This window comes from Oncorhynchus gorbuscha, linkage group LG12, assembly GCF_021184085.1.
Source record: "Oncorhynchus gorbuscha isolate QuinsamMale2020 ecotype Even-year linkage group LG12, OgorEven_v1.0, whole genome shotgun sequence".
Classification (NCBI taxonomy): domain Eukaryota; kingdom Metazoa; phylum Chordata; class Actinopteri; order Salmoniformes; family Salmonidae; genus Oncorhynchus; species Oncorhynchus gorbuscha.
The window spans coordinates 69579801-69605155 of NC_060184.1; the positions used below are offsets into that span (position 1 = coordinate 69579801).

The following is a 25355-nucleotide window of genomic DNA, read 5'->3' on the forward strand; positions in this document are numbered from 1 at the left end:
GGTGTCGGTGGCTCCCGCTATCATTACAATCGGGTGGATGTGTGCATAAGCAGAGCAGACAACAAACCAGAACACACCATACACTCACCTAGATGAGCTGCATCACAGTCCAGGCCTAACGGCAATTGAGACATGAGCCAACTGCGGGGGAGGCTTCTACCCCACCAAGCTCTCCAGCTCGTGGCCCTAATCCTACCCACCAGAGCCCATACTTACTCCCCGTGGGTCGGCTATGTAAGCCACCGGAAAGGCTTACTCTGTAAGCAAGGGACTGTGTTAACTTGTCTTCTGTAATAAAAATACAAAAAAGAGAGAAAGACTACGACTGAAGTAAAAAGAAAATGTAATGTATGTATTTTTTATTTCTTATGACTTGACTGTTAAGAACTTAATGTTGTGCTGTTATTTTTGCACTTTCTATTGAAAAATATGATGTTACAGAGTCTAGTTGATAGGTAATCGACTAACTGGGCGGTTCCCCTGACCCCATATGTAGGGACGTGTACAATACTTGAACATGGCTATGAACTTGACATTAGTGTCTGTCTTTATTCTTTAATGTAACACATCATAGAGAAACAGAACCCTTTGAAGAACCCTTTTTGGTTCCCTGTAGAACCCTTTCCACAGAGGGTTCCACATGGAACACAAAATGATTTTACCTGGAACCAGAAAGGGTTCTCGTATGGTGACAGCCAGAGAACCCTTTTGGAACCTTTTTTTCTAAGAATGTATGGCTAGATACTGAGTCTAATGGCACTATCTAGCAGTAGTGCTAACTTGGGGGAATGCCCTTGGGCAGAGCATTGACCCTGGATGCTTCTGTGTGTCACTGAATGGGAATCTGTTGGATGACTGGTATGATGTAGTTGTTTTGAGCGGCTTCACTGCAAGTATATTGTATGTTTCGGATATTCAATAAATAAATAAATAAACATTTTTTAAAACTTGGGTGAATGCTGGTTAACAAGGTAGACATTTGAAAAGCCAAAGCCATAAGCCATTCTGTAACTTATTACCAGTTGTATGGTCAGTTTAAACCCCTGTGTTGTTCAGAGGGAGGCAGAAATGGTGTAAGAACAACATCTTGATCTTCTTCACAATTGGGTGTTCACTCACAAATCTTCCTAATTTCTTAGTATGTGATATAGAATGTTTGATGCTGGAGGCCCTGTAGGATGTTTGATGCCGGAGGCCCCATAGGATGTTTGATGCTGGAGTCCCCATAGAATGTTTGATGCCGGAGGCCCCATAGGATGTTTGATGCCGGAGGCCCCATAGGATGTTTGATGCTGGAGGCCCCATAGGATGTTTGATGCCGGAGGCCCCATAGGATGTTTGATGCCGGAAGACAGAGGATGTTTGATGCTGGAGGCCCGCCACAGCCTTGCGATCAGGATTATTGTGGATGTGGTTGATGTGGTTGATATCCACGGGTGACAGTGTGCCTTTGTTTACGTGTCCCACTGGTCCTCCCTCACCTGACAGAGGCCCCACTCTTATGGGAGCAACAGATGCTATACAGGACAGTAATGAGCCTGCCCCACCCCGGGTGAACAGAGTCTGTACCACTCATACACTCTGTCTTCCATGCTCATTCAACCAGGGCCCCTTGACACCCCAAGCCCTATTCAAGATATTAATAAACACACACAGAGCCCTCTTTATGTATCTGTTGTTTGTAGGCAAAGATGTGTAGTCAGGCAGTAGGCTCCACTAGCATATCATGTACTTGTGTTCGTATGTGAGCCTGTTTAACCTCACAGCAGTGACACACACAGGGAGAGTGGAAACTAGGACCTATTTACAACAGAAAGGCCAGGTTCCAAAACATACAAGTACACACCCAGTGCATACATTTACACACACACTGGTTTTCCCGCCTAAAGTGCCCCATCCACTCAGTGGTGTGCTGTGCTGTGTGTTCAGGGGGAATCTAACAGGGTGCCTGACAGATGACTGCCCTGTCAGTGCTATAATGGCTGCCATCTGCTGTCTGGCATACACAAAGGCTGGCAGTGTCAGTGTGTATACGGATGTGTGTGTGTATGAGTGTGTGGGTGTATGTGGAGGGGATATATGGGAGGGGCCAGGGACACTTTTCACATGCTGCTCCTTCAAGCTCTCTGCAATGAACATACACACACCAGTGGAGATTTTAGCATGTAAATCTTGGTGGGGAAAATTCACCCAAAAATATTTTAGATGCATGCCAGCAAAGCCACTACACAACACAACACAACACTAAACAATACATTCATTGCACTATAACGGTGACAAATGTTGCCCACAAACTGTAAGGGCCTATATAAAGCTGTCCCAACAGCAATCCCAAACCCTTACCACCACTACACCTGGCTATCAGTGGAGCCTTGTCTGGCAACGAAACTTTTGAAATGTACAGCGGCAGAATTCAGGACATGGGCTGTTCTTACAGTATTATCCCTGTATACCAAGTCAGAACTGGATGATAAAAGCTATAATAAAAGCTACAATAAAAGCTCTTGCAATATTCAATGAGTACATTTCTCCAAAAACAGGCTATAGGCTACATGTGCACAACCAAGTTGGGACAGTAGGCTAAATTAGCTACAGTATATCTCCCTGACATATTACATAATTTATGCAGCAACTGTGCTCACTTGTCATCAAACGTTGTCATCAAAGTCTGGCATTCTCTGGATGTATGGTGCTTTCAAGACAACTGGGAACTCAGAGAAAAACAAGGTTGAATCATGATGTCAGTGATCTTCAGGTTGGAGCTCTAGAAAGAAGTCGAGTTCCGACTTGGAATTCCGAGTTGGATGACTGTTCAAAATGTTTTTTTTCAGAGTTCCCAGTTGTCTTGAACTCACTGAAGTCTGAGATTTCCCAGTTCTGAGTTTCCAGTTGTTTCAATGCAGCAGAGGTCATGCTGGACAGCATGGCCAATGTATTCAACTTTTTCTGGCCCATGGTTTTGCATGTGAATGTTTATCCTTTTAAGCTTGGAAAAGAGACCCTTAAACCCAGACCTTGTCCACACACCCTCTCCACCAAATAGCAGCCTACAGTAGTGATTGCTTTGCAAAGCTTTCAGTTAGCTACTGATTCCTTTCAAACCACTCATTGTTGAATTTGCAATTTCCAACTTGTGTAATGTTTATGTCCAATGGCCGATGAGCACCGACAAGTTTTGTCTATCATTTCTCTTCATATGACAAGGATTGAAATGATTTCCAGTAGACTGTGGACTTGATTCATGACGATGGCTGCTTGTCTAGCTTTCTAGCTAAGACTTTGAAAGTATGATGTTGACATGATCAGTACAATCAAAGCAACGGTAGATATGTGATTTCACGTAATTTCATCTGTGGCCAATGACCTTGAGCCTTCTTGGATGGGCACTTCTAAGGTGAATCTACAGCATCACCCAAGGTGCTTGAACTTTCGAGCTCTCCCTGTAGATTTTGCAGTGACGTAGTGTCCCCATGAGTGACAGTCCCAGCACAACTAGAGAACATGACCAACCCCTACGCTCTGTATTTTCCGCTGGCTGACCCACCACCACAGAAAGCACAGAGCTAGGCTGAAACACCTGCATATTGGAGCTGCCTTACTCAATAAAGCAAAAAAATACCATGTTTGTATGCTACTTCATTAACTTGTACGTTTTTATTTTATTTTTTTACATTGTTTGCAAACTGATATATGACACATATCAATGCCAAAATAACATGCAAAACAGGCACACAAAAAAACACCTGCCCTGAATGACAGGTCACCACACACACACAGCAAGGTTTGCAATTGCGCAGCTCTGAACATTAGGCCACATCCAAAGCACATACAGTGCCTTGCGAAAGTATTCGGCCCCCTTGAACTTTGCGACCTTTTGCCACATTTCAGGCTTCAAACATAAAGATATAAACCTGAATTTTTTTGTGAAGAATCAACAACAAGTGGGACACAATCATGAAGTGGAACAACATTTATTGGATATTTCAAACTTTTTTAACAAATCAAAAACTGAAAAATTTGGCATGCAAAATTATTCAGCCCCTTTACTTTCAGTGCAGCAAACTCTCTCCAGAAGTTCAGTGAGGATCTCTGAATGATCCAATGTTGACCTAAATGACTAATGATGATAAATACAATCCACCTGTGTGTAATCAAGTCTCCGTATAAATGCACCTGCACTGTGATAATCTCAGAGGTCCGTTAAAAGTGCAGAGAGCATCATGAAGAACAAGGAACACACCAGGCAGGTCCGAGATACTGTTGTGAAGAAGTTTAAAGCCGGATTTGGATACAAAAAGATTTCCCAAGCTTTAAACATCCCAAGGAGCACTGTGCAAGCGATAAAATTGAAATGGAAGGAGTATCAGACCACTGCAAATCTACCAAGACCTGGCCGTCCCTCTAAACTTTCAGCTCATACAAGGAGAAGACTGATCAGAGATGCAGCCAAGAGGCCCATGATCACTCTGGATGAACTGCAGAGATCTACAGCTGAGGTGGGAGACTCTGTCCATAGGACAACAATCAGTCTTATATTGCACAAATCTGGCCTTTATGGAAGAGTGGCAAGAAGAAAGCCATTTCTTAAAGATATCCATAAAAAGTGTTGTTTAAAGTTTGCCACAAGCCACCTGGGAGACACACCAAACATGTGGAAGAAGATGCTCTGGTCAGATGAAACCAAAATGGAACTTTTTGGCAACAATGCAAAACGTTATGTTTGGCGTAAAAGCAACACAGCTCATCACCCTGAATACACCATCCCCACTGTCAAACATGGTGGTGGCAGCATCATGGTTTGGGCCTGCTTTTCTTCAGCAGGGACAGGGAAGATGGTTAAAATTGATGGGAAGATGGATGGAGCCAAATACAGGACCATTCTGGAAGAGAACCTGATGGAGTCTGCAAAAGACCTGAGACTGGGATGGAGATTTGTCTTCCAACAGGACAATGATCCAAAACATAAAGCAAAATCTACAATGGAATGGTTCAAAAATAAACATATCCAGGTGTTAGAATGGCCAAGTCAAAGTCCAGACCTGAATCCAATCGAGAATCTGTGGAAAGAACTGAAAACTGCTGTTCACAAATGCTCTCCATCCAACCTCACTGAGCTCGAGCTGTTTTGCAAGGAGGAATGGGGAAAAAATGCAGTCTCTCGATGTGCAAAACTGATAGAGAAATACCCCAAGCGACTTACAGCTGTAATCGCAGCAAAAGGTGGCGCTACAAAGTATTAACTTAAGGGGGCTGAATAATTTTGCACGCCCAATTTTTCAGTTTTTGATTTGTTAAAAAAGTTTGAAATATCCAATAAATGTCGTTCCACTTCATGATTGTGTCCCACTTGTTGATTCTTCACAAAAAAAATACAGTTTTATATCTTTATGTTTGAAGCCTGAAATGTGGCAAAAGGTCGCAAAGTTCAAGGGGGCCGAATACTTTCGCAAGGCACTGTACTATAATAAATACAACAGTATGTTACATTTCATTGATGTAAAATGTATTTCTCTAAAATCACTGAATTTGTTACTCATTGATTGAGTGCTACTACCACAATAAATGGCTGTCAATACACTGTATAGTTTACACATATCTGTACTGATATGCAACAAGTGCATGTGTGGCCAAGCTAAGTCAATAAGAGGTGCACTGTGCAGAACCAAAACAATACACTCAGTAAACATAACACTTTACAGGCTGCTGCCAACAACCAACTAAAAGGCACTTAGCCTTTGACGTGTCTCAAGGCTGAGCACAGACCGTCTGAAAGCAACAATAGCTCAAATCAGATTCAGTGTTTAGTGGTCACATGTACAGGGTTGCAGGTGTGATTGCAGGGTACAGTGAAAATCTTAGACTCCGAGCTCCAACATGCAGGACTAAGTTAAATAAAATAATGAAAATGGTAATAAATCCTGCCCAGAAAAGAGCCATATGCAAGGGAAAATAGATTGATGTAGTGGATATTTGTGTTGCTCATGCTTCCCTAACAAAAGGCAAGTCGCTGGGCCTTGTACCCCTCCTCTTGAGGCAATTGAGTGGATGGGGATGTAAAAGCAACAGGCCCTGGGGACAATGGGGCCCGGGGGCATTAAGTCACGGATGACTTGGCGTATTTAGGGCCAGCAGCTGACCCTGTGGAGAGGCATCTTGTCCTGGTGGAGGGGGGCTCGTGTCCACAGACTCCAGGCCAAGCTGACGGCACCCCCAAGCACACACACGGAAGGGGGATTATGTCCATGGTGAACCCAGGCCAAGCTGACGGCACCCCCAAGCATACACGGAAGGGGGATTGTGTCCATGGTGAGCCCAGGCCAAGATGACGGCACCCCCAAGCACACACACGGAAGGGGGATTGTGTCCATGGTGAGCCCAGGCCAAGCTGACGGCACCCCCAAGCACACACGGAAGGGGGATTGTGTCCATGGTGAGCCCAGGCCAAGATGACGGCACCCCCAAGCACACACACACGGAAGGGGGATTGTGTACATGGTGAGCCCAGGCCAAGCTGACGGCACCCCCAAGTACACCACAGACAGGGGTACATATAAACAGGGCAGGGAACGGGGGTCGGGCCTGCAGTCAACCCCAGCCACTGTTAATCCACTGCCATCAGGACCTGACAGTGTTGGACAGGGAACAGAGAAGTCCTTCCACTGGACGGTAAAGGGATATACAGAAGGTATTTGGATAACCAGGAGGTTAGACATGTGATTAACACTGAAGTGTTAAAAGGTGCGACATCATATTGAGATTACATGACACAATAACAAAGAACCACAAATGCAATAACATTTTATTACTATTCCATATTAAGTACATGGTTCCATTTGCAGTTGGCAAGAATTCTGTGTTGCCTGGTTACGATTACAGCAGAAAACAAGACAAGTGTTACGTATGTGATTACTGTACAAACATGGTACTGGAAAGGTCCAGCGTATTGCTTGTTGTTCATGCATGATTATGACAACAACTACTATAAATGTACTTCATTCCCTCATAACATAGGGTTAGATGTCCAAGTATTAACATACAAACATGTTACAAACCAAACACACTGAAGTCAAACCAACCAACAGAACATACACATTTAGTGTAGCCGATGAAGGAAAATAAGAAAGATCAGAGACTGAAGCTCTGTGGAGCTCAGAGAGGGTGAACATACATGATCTTTCCTTGTGAACTCTCCCGAGGAGATTCCCTTTTTATTGTCAAACACACTTAATGCTAGATAATCCAGATTATAATCCAAATTATAATCCCGATTCTAAACAGCTGGAAGACCGTTGGAACGAATGACACCAACCATCACCACAGGGACCATAGATACTCTGCTGCACCCTTTTATTACAGAGGTAACCAAACAGAGCTATAGAAAACTGCATTGTCACATGAAGACATACAACAAAAAATAATATTTTGTCTGTTGAAAATCTTATATTGTCCTGGTGATTATTACTGATAAACAATTGATCAAAAAAAAACAAAGCTTAATCTTTACAATATTTCCATCTTTACAAAAAGCTCAATCTTTACATGCCATGTAAAAACATACATCAAGCAGCTCCATCTATACCTATTTAGGTCAATGTTCAATTGTCACATGTAGTGAGACATTCATCTAACGGCATTGGATTTGAAAAAAATGACCAAAACACACACACATAAAACGAGCTAGGTCATGCTCAAACAAATGAACGAAACAACACTTAAAACAATGAGCAAAGTGCAATTTGTCTATGATTAGAGACTGGGTCCTGCTACAAAAAAAACAACTGATTCCAGGGGAAACTGTTCTATCAATAACAACTCAGTGATGTCACTATACGAATGGTAATTAACTCAATCTGATAGTTAAAACAATTACTGAATAAAAAGGAATTAGTGGCAGTGCATGTTTGCTTGTTATGTCGAATTTGGAGAGATTAGGTGAAAGGTAGCCCAATCCTTTTCTGATAAGAAGAAAATATAATTATTTGATCATTTATCTTTGTATTTAAATAAATAAATGAGTAAACATTGAATAAATAGAACATACAGCCTTCATGCGAACAGGAGGATCCCCTCAACTAAACATGGTCGTTTTAGCACACTGAGCACTATTGGTCAGTAGCAAACATGACAACTGGATTCTGATTTTTAGATCAGTGTACCCTTCCCCAATCACAACCTAGATCAATAGAAGGTAAGAAGTAGAACTGACAGATCAAATCTTAGGGGCAGGGAAAGGCTTTAGGAAGTTCTCAAAGGAGAATGTGTTCAATTTACACTTATATTAATATCTATGTTTTAGAATACAGATAATAAATAAAATACGGGGGGAAAAGTACCCTTCCATTTGGAGTTTCTTCGCAGTTTCACGCTATGAAATACATTCAACAAATGTCTCAACTCGAGACAGCAAAAGGAAAGTATGGCCTTGGAACAGAAACTTGATTGCGTTTTGAAACAATACAGTCACATCACAAGTGCTATCCAGTCACCTCAACACTGATGGCTTCTCTGCAGCCAACCCCAACTCAGTAGTGCCATACAGACAGCGCTCTGTCTCTCTCCTAAGACTTCAAAACAACAGGTGTAGCAGTACAGGGTAGTTCTACAAACAAGTTAGAAAATATACATATACGTGTAATATTACATCATAAAACAGATTTTTTTCATTTTTATTTAAACAATATATGAACAATATGAGACTCAGCCACTGCTAGTAATAATCAGTCTATTTCTACAGCTTACTACTTACTGTATGTGCAGGTTGTTCCGTTTTAACACATTATAGTGCAGAGAATCTAGTATTTCTTATCTGTACAAACCTGTTACATGGCTAGGCTTGTGTGTATTCAAAAGACAAACCAAGGAATTTATGGCTACAAAAACTCAAATCAAGGACGTCAAGGTTCTTGGGTAGTGTGACTGAGAAAAAAAATGCTTGACTTGGCTTTTTCTGTAAAGTATTCTGTGGTACACTTGAGTGTTCACTTAGGGATCTTATCAATACACAACTTTCAAAATTATTTGAGTTGCCTACACCAGATTGTCTAAGTATGCTAAGAGTCGTTAGGAGAAGGAGCGTGGTTTACATAGCAACTCTGCCACACTGGTGTAGTGTGTGGTGACATAGGCCTCAGAGGACGAGGGCCCTCGAGGTGCAGGCGGAGGATGGGTAGGTACTACCCAGATACTGCCGGGCCTGCTCTGTCATGATCCGCTGGTCCTCAGTCTTCCCATAAACCACTGCTTCCCACTCGCTTTTTACCTGCATGAGAAGAAGAGAGGATTTATCTCTCCCACCTCTCAACCCTTCTATCCCCTTGTGACATCCAAGACCTTGATGCTCAATAAATACATTTTTACTAAAAAGTGGCCAGCTGAACCCGACATACTGTATAATTTGAACAGACAATATTTTCCCTCTCTCCATCATTATATACATCATCTAAGGAGCAATAATGTGAGGTTAGTTAGGATTAAAACCTAAGAGACATGTCTGTGTGTACCTGTCTAAGTGAATCATGGTGGGACATTCTGACCGAAGGGGGGTTCTTCCTCTTGCGGGGGCTGGGGAGGTAGAGTAGGGGGGCACAGGACCCCTCCCTCCCAGACGAGGGGGTGCAGGGGTGCTCCTCTCTGTCTCTCTCAGGGAGGGGGGTCATCAGTAAGGAGCTGGTCAGGAGACTCTCCTCTGGGACCTGGAGGGGGGCAAGGAGGGGTAGATATTGATTTGTTGGTTGACTGATTAATTTATTAATTGATTGATTAGTTGGTTCATTGGTTGACTGACTAGTCTGATTGATTAGTTCCCAGAACACACCTGTGCATTATTGCGCTGTTCCTGGAATAGCTGGACGTTAAGACAGTCTTTCCCCCAGGAGTCCAGCACCAGGGACTTACGCACCTTCCTGGCTGGCCCATCCACCTGGAAGGAAACAGGGACAAGGTTGTGGTTAGACTGGATTAGAGGTCGACCGACTAGGATTTTTCAATGACGATACCGATTATTGGAGGTCCAAAAAAAGCAGATAGATTTTTTTTAAATGTTTTTTTTGTTTTTTTTAAAATCATCCAATTTTTTATATATTTGTTATAATGACAATTACATCAATACTGAATTTTATTGAATTTTTACCTTTATTCAACTAGGCAAGTCAGTTAAGAACAAATTCTTATTTTCAATGATGGCCTAGGAACAGTGGGTTAACTGCCTTGTTCAGGGGCAGAACAACAGATTTTTGCCTTGTCAGCTCTGGGATTCGATCTTACAACCTTACGGTTACTAGTCCAATGCTCTAAACACTAGGCTACCTTCCGCCCAATTAACACTTTTATTTTAACTTAATATAATACATAAATAAAATATATTTAGTCTCAAATAAATAAAGAAACATGTTCAATTTGCTTTAAATAATGCAAAAACACAATATGTGTAATGTATAAAAGCTAACGTTTAAGTTCCTTGCTCAGAACATGAGAACATGAAAGCTGGTGGTTCAATATCCCCTTTTAAGAAGTTTTAGGTTGTAGTTATAGGAATTATGATGCGTCAATTATTTCTCTCTTTTCCATTTGTATTTCATATACCTTTGACTATTGGATGTTCTTATTGGCATTTTATTATTGCCAGCCTAATCTCGGGAGTTGAAGTCATAAGCAGCGCAATGTTTGAAGCACAGCAAAGAGCTGCTGGCAAATGAAGGACTGCTGTTTGAATGAATGCTTACGAGCCTGCTGCTGCCTACCACCGCTCAGTCAGACTGCTCTATCAAATCATAGACTTAATTATGATATAATAACACACAGAAATATGAGCCTTGGGTCATTAATATGGTCAAATACGGAAACTATCATTTCGAAAACAAAACGTTTATTCTTTCAGTGAAATACAGAACCGTTCCATATTTTATCGAACGGGTGGAAACCCTAAGTCTAAATATTGTTGTTACATTGCACAACCTTCAATGTTATGTCACAATTATGTAGAATTATGGCAAATTAGTTCACAGTTTGCAACGAGCCAGGCGGCCCAAACTGTTGCATATACCCTGACTCTGCTTGCACTGAACACAAGAGAAGTGGCACAATTTCCCTAGTTAATATTGCCTACTAACATGACTTTATTTGAACTACATATGCGGGTTAAAAAATATATACTTCTGTGTACTGATTTTAAGAAAGGCATTGATGTTTATGGTTAGGTACATTTGTGCAAAGATTGTGCTTTTTTCGGCAATAGGCTTTTGTTAAATCGTCTCCCGTTTGGCGAAGTTGAAGTAGGCTGTGATTCAATGATAAATTAACAGGTATCACATTGATTATATGCAACACAGGACAAGCTAGTTGACCTAGTAATATCATCATCCATGTGTAGTTAACTAGTGATTATGTTAAGATTGATTGTTTTTTTACAAGATAAGTTTAATGCTAGCTAGCAACTTACCTTGGCTCCTTGCAGCCACAAGGTCATTTTAATGCTGCACTCGAGTAACAGGTGGTCAGCCTGCCACGCAGTTTCCTCGTGGATTGCAATGTAATCAGCTATAATCGTCATCCAAAAAGGCTGATTACCGATTGTTATGAAAACTTGAAATCGGTTGACCTCTAGACTGGATACCAATAAAGACAGCCAGCACTAACAAATACAGTTCTGTAAAAAAAAACACTTACATCATGTTTCCATGTTGTGAAATGTGGTTGTAGTTCCCTGGTGAAGATGTCTGATCTGATCTCCTGCTTCAGCACCTCCCTGAGGTCTTCCTCCAGGAAGGCCAGGGACTGGGGCTGAAATATACACACACACTTACATTAATACGAGCACTGTCACAAAGTACTTACACTCTTAAGCACACACATTCAATTATAAATACTTAGACTACAGGGCACAGACAGAGCAACTTTACACTGACACTTACCACCATCTTTAGTGGCCCATGCATCTTCTCCTGGGCGGCCAGGGCATTCTTAAACGGAGTAGGAGTTCTGGGAGTCGGAACCATGATGGACTTATGGATCTTAGGGGTCCTGAAACTGAGTGAGACAAAGAGAGATATTCTTACAACACCTGCTAAAATGAAGAGATCAATCCATCAACACACATGTAATATAGCCAATTAAAAGCAATTTTGAAGATATGGAGGAACCTGTAGCCGCCTCCTACCCCACATTCTCTTTCTGGTGTTTGGGCGTGGTCTCCCTCTGGAAGGGTGTGTTGAGGAGACACTTCTGGTCACAGACCGGGGTGGAGGTCAGAGCTGGATTGTCCAGGCTCAGATGCTCTCCTCCTGATGTGTTGAAGAACTGGAGAAAGTCATGATCACAACAGTTAGAGAAGGGAGATGGAGAAGAGAAGGGAGATGGAGAAGAGAAGGGAGATGGAGAAGAGAAGGGAGAAGAGAAGGGAGATGGAGAAGAGAAGGGAGATGGAGAAGAGAAGGGAGATGGAGAAGAGAAGGGAGATGGAGAAGAAAAGGGAGATGGAGAAGAAAAGGGAGATGGAGAAGAAAAGGGAGATGGAGAAGAAAAGGGAGATGGAGAAGAAAAGGGAGATGGAGACGAGAAGGGAGATGGAGACGAGAAGGGAGATGGAGACGAGAAGGGAGATGGAGACGAGAAGGGAGATGGAGACGAGAAGGGAGATGGAGACGAGAAGGGAGATGGAGACGAGAAGGGAGATGGAGACGAGAAGGGAGATGGAGACGAGAAGGGAGATGGAGACGAGAAGGGAGATGGAGACGAGAAGGGAGATGGAGACGAGAAGGGAGATGGAGACGAGAAGGGAGATGGAGACGAGAAGGGAGATGGAGACGAGAAGGGAGATGGAGAAGAGAAGTGAGATGGAGAAGAGAAGGAGATGGAGAAGAGAAGTGAGATGGAGAAGAGAAGGGAGATGGAGAAGAGAAGGGAGATGGAGAAGAGAAGGGAGATGGAGAAGAGAAGGGAGATGGAGAAGAGAAGGGAGATGGAGAAGAGAAGGGAGATGGAGAAGAGAAGGGAGATGGAGAAGAGAAGGGAGATGGAGAAGAGAAGGGAGATGGAGAAGAGAAGGGAGATGGAGAAGAGAAGGGAGATGGAGATGGAGAAGAGAAGGGAGATGGAGAAGAAAAGGGAGATGGAGAAGAAAAGGGAGATGGAGAAGAAAAGGGAGATGGAGAAGAGAAGGGAGATGGAGAAGAAAAGGGAGATGGAGAAGAGAAGGGAGATGGAGAAGAGAAGGGAGATGGAGAAGAAAGTGGAAGTGTAAAGTAAGCGTCTTTAACAGACTGTACTACCAGAGCCAGATGCATTATGCCATCATGCTTTAGCTTGATCTAATTTCTAGCATCAGTCTTACCTGGGAGGGGGAGAAGGGCAGTGCTTTCGTGGGGGTGTTCTTGGGCGAGTTGGTGCTTGGTGAGTCTAAGAAGGATGGGCAACTCCTATCAGGGGACTGGTCCCCCCTCTTCCTCCTCCCCAGGGTAGGCAAACTTGATCTGGGCATGTTGTTCGGGGTGTGGGGTGGGGCCTTCCCCTGACCCATGGGGGCACAGTGCTTGGTGGAGGTGCCGTTGGGGTGGTCAACTGCGTACCTCATCCCCTCTGTGGTTCTCCCCTGGGGTGCGTAGCCCCCTTGTGTTTGTTTCGGGGGGGTAGTCACCTCAGACATGTCGAAGCTGGACGCCTCGCTCCACGTCATAGGGTCCTGTAGAGCCAGACACATCTACAATGGATTTTTAATACATCCATACTCTGGGTCTGGTATATGTAAACACACACTGCCACATACACACAGACACCAAATTCACATCTACACACACTCACCGAGTCGATGAGCTCCATGGACTCTGCGAACTCTGGGATGGTCTGCAAGGTGGAGAGCACGGAATTAGCCTCCACAGACAGGAACTTATTGGGGGAGACGTGGTGCTGGACCTGGAGCCCTCGGCCCTCCTCTGGGCCCCTCCAGCCCTCCTCAGCCTGCTCCATCGGGGGGCCCCGGCCCTCCTCTGGGCCCCTCCAGCTCTCCTCAGCCTGCTCCATCGGGGGGCCCCGGCCCTCCTTTGACCCCCTCCAGCCTCCCTCAGCCTGATCCTCCAGACTGCTGCTGCTGGTGGTCATGGTGTCGTCTGACACGCTGTCTGCCCAGCTGGAGTAACGCTCCACATTCTAGGGGAGAAGAAACTGGGATTAGGGTGGAGGTGATTGTGGTGGCAGGATCAACCAGGGCTACTGTACAGGTCAGGGTTGGGCCAATGACATTTCAAAGAAGTTTCAATGTAAGTTGAACTGACAAGGAGAAAGCAATCTAAACCCAAATGTATACCCCAAACCTTATCTCCCAACTGCCAAATTTAACCCCTCAGTTTTAAACTTCAAACTTCATGTGAACTCTTTAGGCCCCTAGTGAAAGCCAGATGTTGGCATGGTGTGAGATATTGGCATGGTGTGAGATGTTGGCATGGTGTGAGATGTTGGCATGGTGTGAGATGTTGGCATGGTGTGAGATGTTGGCATGGTGTGAGAGAAAGAAGGGAGAGTACAGGGCAGGACACACACTGTACAAGTGGGGTGACAATAGTCAGTGGTAAGCATGGGTTGCACTGCACTAAGAGATTTATCAGATAACATCTGAACCACTGACATCATCATAATAGTTTGATCTTCAATGCAGGTGAAAATCAGATACATGGATGGAGTGAATAGAAAAATGAAGAAAGGAAAAGTCAAGGCTGGTCTCAGAGGGGATTCCGGTTGAGAAGCAAATGTGGGGTAAAAAAAAAAAAAAAGAGTGAAAAAAAGAGATGAAAAATAAAATTAAAATAAAAGACGTTTGGTCCCAAACCAAACTGCTGGCTGAAGTGACACACGGTGCACTACTGCTGTGAAGAGCGAATAAGAGGTTGGAGGGAGGGAGGGAGGGTAGAGGAGGTTTATGTTGGCGGCCGCATAGCGGGATGGCAGGAAGCACTGTAAATGGGGGTGGAAGGGGTAGAACTAGGAAGCACAACTAACGGGAGTTTGGGGAGAGGGGTGAGATGGGTAGGCTACTACGACAACACTACAGTACAACTAGGAGCTCACACACAGAGAGTGTGTCCTTACACATGGGCCTCGGCACTGGGCCTGTCTCCGGACCTCGGTCTCTGCTGACATAAGCAGAAGCTCAAGCTCCTTAATTCTCTGCTCTTTGTCTGGGTCGTCATGGCAGGACGGCTGGAATAAACACACACGGGAAGGAGAGGAGGACAGGACGGAGGGAGTGAGGAAAAGAAACGCACGGAAGGAAGGAGACAACAAATGTACTCGCAAATTACTCAAGTCAGACTCAAAGGCTTATTCAGATTAACACCAATCCACACATGTTAAAAGACACAGAAGAAGCAAGGATTCAGGCAGATCGTTCAGTTGTTTGATTGAGAGACTGATTAATAAAAGGTGCAGACTGAAGGTAGTGGAGTGGGAAAGTATATGATGGGGAAAGTGGACAGGATTGAACAACTTGTCTACTGATTTAGGATCAGATGCCCTTTCTTCAGTCCAAATGTTGCACATTTTGAGGAAACAACCAACCTGACTCTGGGTCAGTTGTAAGGGACAGGTCACTCACCGATAAGTAGCTGGAGGAGTCTTGGAGGCTGTCCATCAGTTGGCCACAGTGAGGGCTATAAGGGTAACCCCCGAGCTACAAAGCACAGGACAGACCCATCAACAAGAAGCCTTCAAAACTCAAACAAACCGAATGATCAAGACAAACCTACGCAGAGGATCTGAACTGAGAGACCCGTGTCTCACCTGTGTTGGTCCTTCCATTCCCAGAGGGCTGTGCCCGTGGTGGGGGGTGTCTGGTTGGGGGACACAGGGTCTGTGGTGACTTCTCTTCACCCCCCCATGGTCAAAGCCGAATCCCCTGCAGCCCTCCTGAAGATACCCCTCGTGCTCTACCTTCCTCCGCATGGTGGAGTTCCAGTGGTTCTTAATGGAATTGTCCGTCCTATAAGCGTGACATGACATTTTAGACTGGTCTGAACAAACCTTGTGCCCTTAGGCCCAACCCTTTAACCAATAATGTAGCTGTAAGAAATATAGCACCACCAGTTGGAGCCATCACCGTACTGAAGGAGATCAGACAAGGAGAAGAAGGGAATTCCTTTTACTCTATTGAGTTGCAACCGCCCACGTCCTCAGGCATAGAACTGTACAGTATATCATGATGTTACCTTCCAGGCAGCAGCTTGGATATCTCAGCCCAGCGGTTGCCCAGGCGTTTGTGGGCCTGGTAGATGATGCAGTCCTCCTCCTGGGTCCAGGAGGACTTCTTTACTTCAGGGTTCAGGTGGTTGTGCCAGCGCTCACGACATTGCTTTCCGATGCGTCCCTGCAGGTGCTTAGCGATCACCGACCAGCGCTTGGGGCCATATTTGTGCACCAGGTCGATCACCTACACACACAAACAAACAAAGAAGACAGGGAATTGATAGTGACTTCTAACAATGCAATCTAGACAGGCATTCCTCTGGACCTCTAAAAATATCTATACTGTTTAATATTTAATCTATGACTGGAGGGATATAGGCCATTTATGAAACTCCACTACAGCCCCTTACTTCACAAACAGAGCTGCCACATCATCATTGGCAACGTCGTAGAGAATGTCCAGAATGAAGAATTAGAACTCTGTGCTATAGTGCTTCTATCATGGAGCCAAACATGTGATGATATCTCTCAGCAGTCTCACACTAGCCAGCGCTATTATCTTCCTGTATATCTTACTTCTAGCATGTCACTAAGGGCAAGCCAGAACAATCCTATCACTGGCATGTGTTGTGATGTGAAGCCTAGATGTTGGAGGAGCAAAACCCCAATCTTGACATTCCAGCAGGCAAGGCATCATGTAGTTTTATTTAAGGAATGCATTGTTCACCTTCCAACTATGAGAGATATGAGCCTACAGCTTGGCTGAGGAGGGTCTCACGACCAGGGAGAGGCTGTTTAAGTTGTTTAAAAGCATGAGGTAGTGGGATGTTTGCAGTCAATGAAAACTACTGCAGGGGCTGCCGACGGGGACACAGCACAGGAGAGGAACGTGTGTACTGTATGTTACTTTCAATGTTTCAGATGACAAGAGGAAGGTCTGTTATGTTTATACTGCAGCTTGTTTGTATTATCAATGACCTGCTCCAATAAAGCCCTCTACCTTCCTTTTCTACCTCTTCCCCTCCTCCCTTCCCATTTCTTTCCCTCTACTCCCCCCTCACTCAGGCCAGGTTGGGGTAACTCCCATCTCCACTTACCTTCTGATCCTCCTCTTTTGTCCAGGGTCCTTTCACCAGCTCTGGGTTGAGCACTTTCTGCCAGCGGTGCTGACACTGGCCATCTGTCCTCCCCTGTGACAGACAGACACAAAGCAGAGCATGACACCTCAGTAACACACAACCCCCCCCCCCCATCCCATGGACACCATGTGTTATTACAGTTATTCACACACACTGGCTAATAACCCATTCCTTACACAACACCATGTGTTATTACAGTTATTCACACACACACTGGCTAATAACCCAGTCCTTACACAACACCATGTGTTATTACAGTTATTCACACACCCTGGCTAATAACCCATTCCTTACACAACACCTGTGACCCGTCTTGTCACCTTTCTTATCCAGATAACGTACTGAGTGTACAAAACATTAAGAACGCCTTCGTAATATTGAGTTGCATCCCCGCCATTTTCCCTCAGAACACCATTTTCTAACAGTGCGTCACAGTTGTACCACTTACTGGGAAATGATTAGCTACTAATTTCCAGGAGTCTGTTCCATGCTGCTCCACTAACTTCTTCAGCCTCTCATCCTGAAGAGAGAAAAAGAGAGAGAGAAAAAGAGAGAAAGAGAGAGAGAGAGAGAGAGAGAGAGAGAGAGGTGAGGAGCCAACTTTCCTGAGACACTCCCTGTATCTCTAGTACTTCAGAAAAGTAAACGCCCCATAGGGCTTCCGTCATATCATGATAAATTAAATGATAAACCAACAGTGTTGAACAATACAGCACACATTTACAAAATAAATCATATTCTATCTACTTTGACCCACCTCGTCACAAGACCATTTGACTTTGCACAGTATCTTCTTGTCTTTGCTCTTGTCCTTACCCTCAGGATCTGTGGAGTGTAGATCTTCATCGTCAGACTCACTGAAAAGGAGAAAGAGAGAGAGAGAGAGAGGGAGGTAGAGGAAAGAGACATGGAGGGGAGAGAGGGCAGATAACTGCTCAGAAAAACAACTGCATGAAACTAAGCTTACTCATATCACTTCATTACTCTTCACATTTCATTAAATCAACATAACTGACATAATTAAAACAGAAAAATACAAAAACAGGAATAGTACATTACTCATGCCACAACTGAGTCACATACAGCACCAACCCACCGATACCCCACTACAAATAACCGCCCAATTTAAAACTGAATCAGATGTCAATGGATTGAGCAGGCACAGAGTACTTCATAGTGAGGCAAGATTGGCAGTAGTCTCAATGAGTGGCATGCAGCTGTAAACGGCACAGAGATTCATATTAAACAGGACATTCCTAACCATAATTAGAGTAGCCTAGCCTGCCATTCCCCGCTAGATCAGACATAATGATGCCTGGCTGTGGCGGTCTCTATGCCTAGGTTGAAAAAGGGTAAAAGCTATAATACAGCTGGTCCTTCTCTAATGTGAAACTGTGCTGTAATGCCGGACACAGCTTGTCCTTCTCTAATGTGAAACTGTGCTGTAATGCTGGACACAGCTGGTCCTTCTCTAATGTGAAACGGTGCTGTAATGCTGGACACAGCTTGTCCTTCTCTAATGTGAAACTGTGCTGTAATGCTGGACACAGCTGGTCCTTCTCTAATGTGAAACGGTGCTGTAATGCTGGACACAGCTTGTCCTTCTCTAATGTGAAACTGTGCTGTAATACTGGACACAGCTTGTCCTTCTCTAATGTGAAACTGTGCTGTAATGCTGGACACAGCTGGTCCTTCTCTAATGTGAAACTGTGATGTAATGCTGGACACAGCTGGTCCTTCTCTAATGTGAAACTGTGATGTAATGCTGGACACAGCTGGTCCTTCTCTAATATTAAACTGTGTCACCAGAGAGTAGTTGTGCAAACTTAAATCTGTCGATGGAAATGTCTTGTTGCTGGGCAGCACTTCCTTCATGGCATCACATTGTGCCAGGGGTAGAACATCTAATAAACAAACAGGAGGAAGCTGAGGACACCGGATGCCCAGAGTAACCACAGAACAACCCTAACCTATAAGTTCACACTGACACTGTTCTAACTGATGAGAGCTACACCACAGCTGCCAACAGATGTACTGAGCTGTTGCCCTTGTTGTATTCCAGATACTGTCAAGTAAGAGTCTGATGTTAGGCAATACCACAGAGACATATGAGCCTAAATGTACTCTAATTGTACAGTAAGGTTAAGCTACCCTGGTAATTGATCAAGGTCAGCCACAGCCCCATACAATCTGGAGTCGGAAGGACAAGGACTGCATTCAGTAGCCTTTGTAACATTAACATGCCTGTGTAGCATTTGCCAGCAGCGTACCACTCTGCATCCCATGTCTAGCTTGCTTCTAAAGCTAAGCAGTGTTGGTCCTGGCCAGTCCCTGGATGGGAGATCAGATGCTGCTGGAAGTGGTATTGGAGGGCCAGTAGGAGGCACCCTTTCCTTTGGTCTTGAAAAAAAAAGATTGGAAAGGTGATTGTCCTGTGTAGGGTGCTGTCTTTTGGATGGGACGTTAAACAGGTGTCCTGACTCTCTGAGGTCACTAAAGATCCCATGGCACTTATTGTAAGAGTAGGGGTGTTAACCCTGGTGTCCTGGATAAATTCCCAATCTGGACTTCATACCATCATGGCCACCTAATCATCACTAGTTTACATTTGGCTCATTCCTCTCCCTGATAACTATTCCCCAGGTTGTTGCTGTAAATGAGAATGTGTTCTCATTCAACTTACCTGGTAAAATAAAAATGGCTCTCTAATGTGCAAAATAAGCAATAATTTCTATATAATATTCAGCATGATGCAATCGTCCTGGTTGGGATGAACATTCGGGTGGATTTACAGCACTCCTTTTCTTCTAAAAGAAATGTCAAAGTACAAAGTTCCTAAATATGGCTGTTGTTTTGGCCTCTGAGAAACACTTGCACGAGCCAGCAGAGCACATGAACACACAAATATTAGAACACGCACACACACTGTGGTGGGTAGAACAAGGCCTCCCACAGGTTTTCAGTACTGGCCTGTGATGAAAGGGCTTCTTCAGTGCTGACTGGGACATGCCAATAAAATGTCATCATAATTCCCTCACTACAGGAAAGAGAGAGGTAGAAGTGGCTGGGTAATTCTACATCAACTGGCTCTTTGTCCTATATAGGTGTGTGTGTGTGTAGCATAAAGTTATGTGTGATCGTGTGTGTGGCATAAAGTTATGTGTGATCGTGTGTGTGGCATAAAGGTAGGTGTGTGTGTGGCATAAAAGTGTGTGTGTGTGTGTGTGTGTGTGTGTGTGTGTGTGTGTGTGTGTGTGTGTGTGTGTGTGTGTGTGTGTGTGTGTGTGTGTGTGTGTGTGTGTGTGTGTGTGGCGAGGAGGCAGGTCAGGGAGTGGCTAAACTAACAGGTCAGCCCTAACGGTCCAGGCTGAACTAAACAGGAGTTTCAAAACCAACCCGGGGGGGATTGAAATTATTTCTTATATAAGAACTTGGCTAAGGTGCCTGAGCGAGCCTGCACTGTTTGAGGCTCACTTTCCCTCACACACTAGTTCTTCATTTGTAGTGGTCAGATTAGCTTAATCTCTGTCTAATACCTATGTAACGAATGAACCTACGTAATGAATGTGTATGATGTTAGCGAAGGCACAAAAATATATTTTCTAAATCAAACTGAACCTAAACGTGTCATCCTCTTCATATGCTTTTTCAATCCCTCATTTAGCATGTGAATAAAATATAAAACTGCAATACTGTCTTTGTCAATGTGTTTCCACCCCGTTACTTCAATTTAAACTTCCATGTGAAATGTAAAGCAGAGGAAGAGGTAGAGGACCATCCTCCCCCACCCTGGCCCTCCCCTTTCACCCCCAGATGGGGCACACCGAAGGGGGTAGGGTCTAGGCGGGTAGGGGGTGGAGGGATACACACACGCGCCACTGAGCTGTTCATTCAGACAGAAATGACATAATTGTCATGTTTGTGTGTTTAAGGGCAGTGAGCAGGTTCCAATCAGCCGATAAACCAATAGTTCATTCAGCCATTCACAGGCTCAAACTCATGAATACTAATAACACACAGCTGCATCACTCTGGCCTTACCTCAAGAGGGAAAATATCTCCATAAATTAATACATTAGTGCTCTGTCTATTTAATAACCAAAGCATTAGCATTAATATATGTAATTAACTGAACATTCTGATTTGTGAAAACAATAGATGGCTAGCCTAAAGTAGTAGCCTGCTCTGTGTACCATTTTTTGGGACTCTCTGGGTCTTTTTTGCCATTGGGGATTTCCCCATTATGTATCCACACAACAGGGTAGAATGGTGTACAAAACAATCACACTGTTGGATTTAGACTACAGCAACAAAAAGGAGCTTTTTCTAAATACATACACCTATATTAACTCCCTTTGTCCTAAAACAATAATGTTCATTCTAAAATAAGATGGCTGGGCTGGGCCATGACCCAATCTTATAAACAACAACAAAAATGTACCCCGAGATGAAAATAGCAAGCGCTCTACCTGTTCAATAATAGTCGTTCTCATGATACAAAGCCATGTTTTCTGTTCGGGGCTAGATGTCAATGAATGGATGTTGAATTGAGCCCCAAAAATAGGCCACAATACCGACCAAAGCAGTTACATAACCCACACGACAACTCAAATCAAAAGTTTATTTTGATTTTTTATCAATGGTATCATTAGCAATTTAGGAAATAGCCTAGCTTACTACAAAATAAGCAACTGTATTGGTTATCAAGCTCGTGCCGCAGGCCTTGACAGGACATAATCAGTGAGACATTTTTTGTGCCACATGCATACTGACTGTTCTATAATCATGCACTTTTCACATACATCCTGCCAAATAACGTATTAATTAAATTATACAATTATTTGAATGAACCTTTATAGGCATAACTAGGCTGTACTGTAGCCTACTGAATTTCACTATCCTAAAATGCTACAATGTGACTGAGAGCAGGTGTTCGTGATGTGTCAAAATCAACGTGACATCTGGCTTAATAAGATAATGCCATGCAAAGAGCAGGGGTTCAGAGTAAGTTTACTTAATATAACTATTTTGTTGCAACGATCACTTTTGTATTATATCTGAAACAATAAAATGTAGCTAGTAAGTAGCCTAATGAATGGTAACTTTAGCAACAATGTATCACCCACCTGAGCGACTTTATTTCGGCCATATTGACAGCTGATCAACGCTTTTAAAAAATATCCTCTATTTGTAGTTGGGCTAAAATCCATATAAAAAGCGAATTAGGTGATCTCTATGGACAGTTTTCCATACCACCCGATGTCTATAATCTTCCAGGTTATTTTATGACAGTGAAAATAAAGTGCTACGTTTGCTGGCTAGCGCTTCACTTCCATGTCAAACTCGTTCTCGCTGTCGGAAATGTGTGCAATCGTATATTTTAAAAAACGAGTCTGCTTATCTTTTGCATGTCACCACGATGCATGTAATGTCATAATCCGATCGAACAGGATGTGAACATATTTATCTAGCTGTAAACCGCCTTGAAGCCTCAACACTATTCTCCCTCTCACTGTTTACTGCACTTCTATTTTGTTGTTTCGCAGTCTGATTTTTATCCATCCCGCCGAATCTCGCGTCCAGCCTCCTTCTAGAAGAGTCTTTCAATCTGCGCAGGCGGCCTCGCACCTGATTGGTCAGAATCGGGGGAGCGCTCCAAAAAGCGCGTGTTGCGTTGAGCGCAAATGAACCTGATAATATTAATACGACAATATTGTCATCACATAGGAGTCATTGTGTCATTGCAATCATCCGGAGGATGGTGACAAAATATATTATTTTATATTTTTTGTTCGTTGATTCTACAATCCTCACACAATGTTGTTGTCAAAACGAGCCGATTATGGACGTTTTTATAACAAAACAATTTAACAATAAAAACAAAACAGTATGCCTTCTGTAGTACTATTAACAGATCCTGGCACACAGAGTACTTACTGTATGTATGACATCATCCGTGGAATGACAGCTCTATTTCAAACGACGTTCTGCTGCCCCCTTGTGTACAACTACTTTGACGTTACATAATTTGAGTACGGTAAACCTACATGAACAATGCATTCGGAAAGTATTCGGGCCCCTTCACCCTTTGCACATTTTGTTACGTTAGTCTTATACTAAAATATTTTATCCTTCGTCAATCTCAATACTCCATAAAGACAAAGTGAAAACAGGTTTTGAAACTTTTGCACATTTATTTAAAAAAATAAAAAACAGAAATAACTTATTTACATAAAGTATTCAAACCTTTTGCTATGATACTCGAAATTGAGTTCAGGTGCATCCTGTTTCCATTGATCATTCTTGAGATGTTTCTACAACTTGATTGGAGTCCAACTATTCAATTGATTGGACATGATCTGTAAAAGCACACACCTGTCTATAGAAGCTCCCACAGTTGACAGTGTCTGTCAAAGCAAAAACAAACCAATGAGTTGAAAGGAATTGTCCGTTGAGATCGGAGACAGGATTGTGTCGAGGCACAGCTCTGGGGAAGGGTACCAAAACATTCTGAAGCATTGAAGGTCCCCAAGGACACAGTGGCCTCCATCATTCTTAAATGGAAGAACTTGGGAACCACCAAGACTCTTCCTAGAGCTGGTCACACAGCCAAACTGAGCAATCGGGGGAGAAGGGCATTGGTCATGGAGATGACTAAGAACCCGATTTTCACTCTGAGAGATCTCCAGAGTTCCTTTGTGGAGATGGGAGCACCTTCCAGAATGACAACCATCTATGCAGCACTCCACCAATCAGGCCTTTATGGTAGAGTGGCCAGACGGAAGCCACTCCTCAGTAAAAGGCACATGACAGCCCGCTTGGAGATGGCCAAAAGGCACCTAAAGGACTCTCAGACCAGGAGAAACAAGATTCTCTGTTTTGATGAAACCTAGATTGAACTCTTTGGCCTGAATGTCAAGCGTCATGTCTGGAGGAAACCAGGCACTGCTCATCACCAGGCCAATACCATCCCTACGGTGGAGAGTGGTGGTAGCATCATGCAGTGGGGATGTTTTTCAGTGGCAAGGACTGGGAGACTAGTTAGGCTCGAAAGATGAATGGAGCAAAGTACAGAGATCCTTGACGAAAACTTGCTCCAGAGCTCTCAAGACCTTAGACTGGGCAAAGGTTCACCTTCCAACAGGATAACGACCCTAAGCACACAGCCAAGACAACGCAGGCGTGGCTTCGGTACAAGTCTCTGAATGTCCATAAGTGGCCCAGCCAGAGCCTGGACTTGAACCCGAATCGAACATCTCAGGAGAGACATGAAAATAGCTGTGCAGTGATGCTCCCCATCGAACCTGACAGAGCTGCAGAGAAAAACGGGAGAAACTTTCCAAATACAGGTGTGCCAAGCTTGTGGCTTCATACCCAAGAAGACTCGATGCTGTAATCACTGCCAAAGGTGCTTCAACAAAGTTCTGAGTAAAGGCTTAGAATACTTATGTGAATGTGATATTTCAGTGCTTAATTTTTAATACATTTGCCAAAATGTCTAAACCTGCTTTTCCATTATGGGGTATTGTGATGTCATTATGGGGTATTGTGATGTCATTTTGGGGTATTGTGTGTAGATTGATGAGTGGAGAATTGTTTTAACCCATTTTAGAATAAGGCTGTAAAATAACAATGTGGAAAAAGTGAAGTGGTCTGAATACTTCCCGAAGACACTGTATGCTGGATCCAGTTTTAAAGTGGAAATACCCATTTCTTAAGCCCTGTGTTTAACTAGCTAATTCATTACAATACACATGCCTACTTTGGGTGAGCTTTATCTCAATAGATATCCACCCATAGGCTTAAATACAAAGGCCACTATTATAGCCATGGGAAGAGCCAGTCAGTATGACTGTAGTTACATGGAAAGAAGTGTGGTGTGTTTCATCATGAACATTCATTACATTACATTACATTTAAGTCATTTAGCAGACGCTCTTATCCAGAGCGACTTACAAATTGGTGCATTCACCTTATGACATCCAGTGGAACAGCCACTTTACAATAGTGCATCTAAATATTTTAAGGGGGGTGAGAAGGATTACTTTAT

General features: G+C 43.6%; 1 protein-coding gene across 3 annotated transcripts; it reads right to left on the reverse strand.

The window, feature by feature from the left end:
- Positions 1-6791: 6791 nt before the first annotated feature.
- mybl1 (v-myb avian myeloblastosis viral oncogene homolog-like 1) lies at positions 6792-22864 on the reverse strand. 3 transcript variants are annotated; one of them, XM_046292814.1, is made up of 16 exons: positions 22432-22864; positions 18064-18163; positions 17755-17826; positions 17265-17357; positions 16191-16411; positions 15766-15964; positions 15581-15655; positions 15076-15186; positions 13795-14139; positions 13328-13675; positions 12155-12294; positions 11910-12024; positions 11665-11778; positions 9815-9919; positions 9501-9692; positions 6792-9259 (listed from the first exon to the last, which is right to left on the reverse strand). In XM_046292814.1, exons 1-16 carry the CDS (start codon positions 22452-22454, stop codon positions 9128-9130), a joined length of 2385 nt encoding a protein of 794 aa, XP_046148770.1. In that variant the 5' UTR covers positions 22455-22864; the 3' UTR covers positions 6792-9127. The 3 variants fall into 3 exon arrangements, with proteins under 3 accessions (XP_046148770.1, XP_046148769.1, XP_046148771.1); XM_046292813.1 differs by having other exon boundaries at positions 13328-13693; XM_046292815.1 differs by lacking the exon at positions 15076-15186 and having other exon boundaries at positions 13328-13693.
- Positions 22865-25355: the final 2491 nt, after the last annotated feature.

Excerpts from the sequence above, each read along its gene's own strand:
- mybl1 (XM_046292813.1), bottom strand. The coding sequence starts at position 22,454 with ATGGCCGAAATAAAGTCGCTCAG. Across the intron at positions 17,827-18,063 it reads TCAAATGGTCTTGTGACGAG|GATGAGAGGCTGAAGAAGTT; the intron begins GTGGGTCAAAGT and ends TTCTCTCTTCAG. Across the intron at positions 9,693-9,814 it reads AACAGCGCAATAATGCACAG|GTCCCAGAGGAGAGTCTCCT; the intron begins GTGTGTTCTGGG and ends GCCCCCCTCCAG.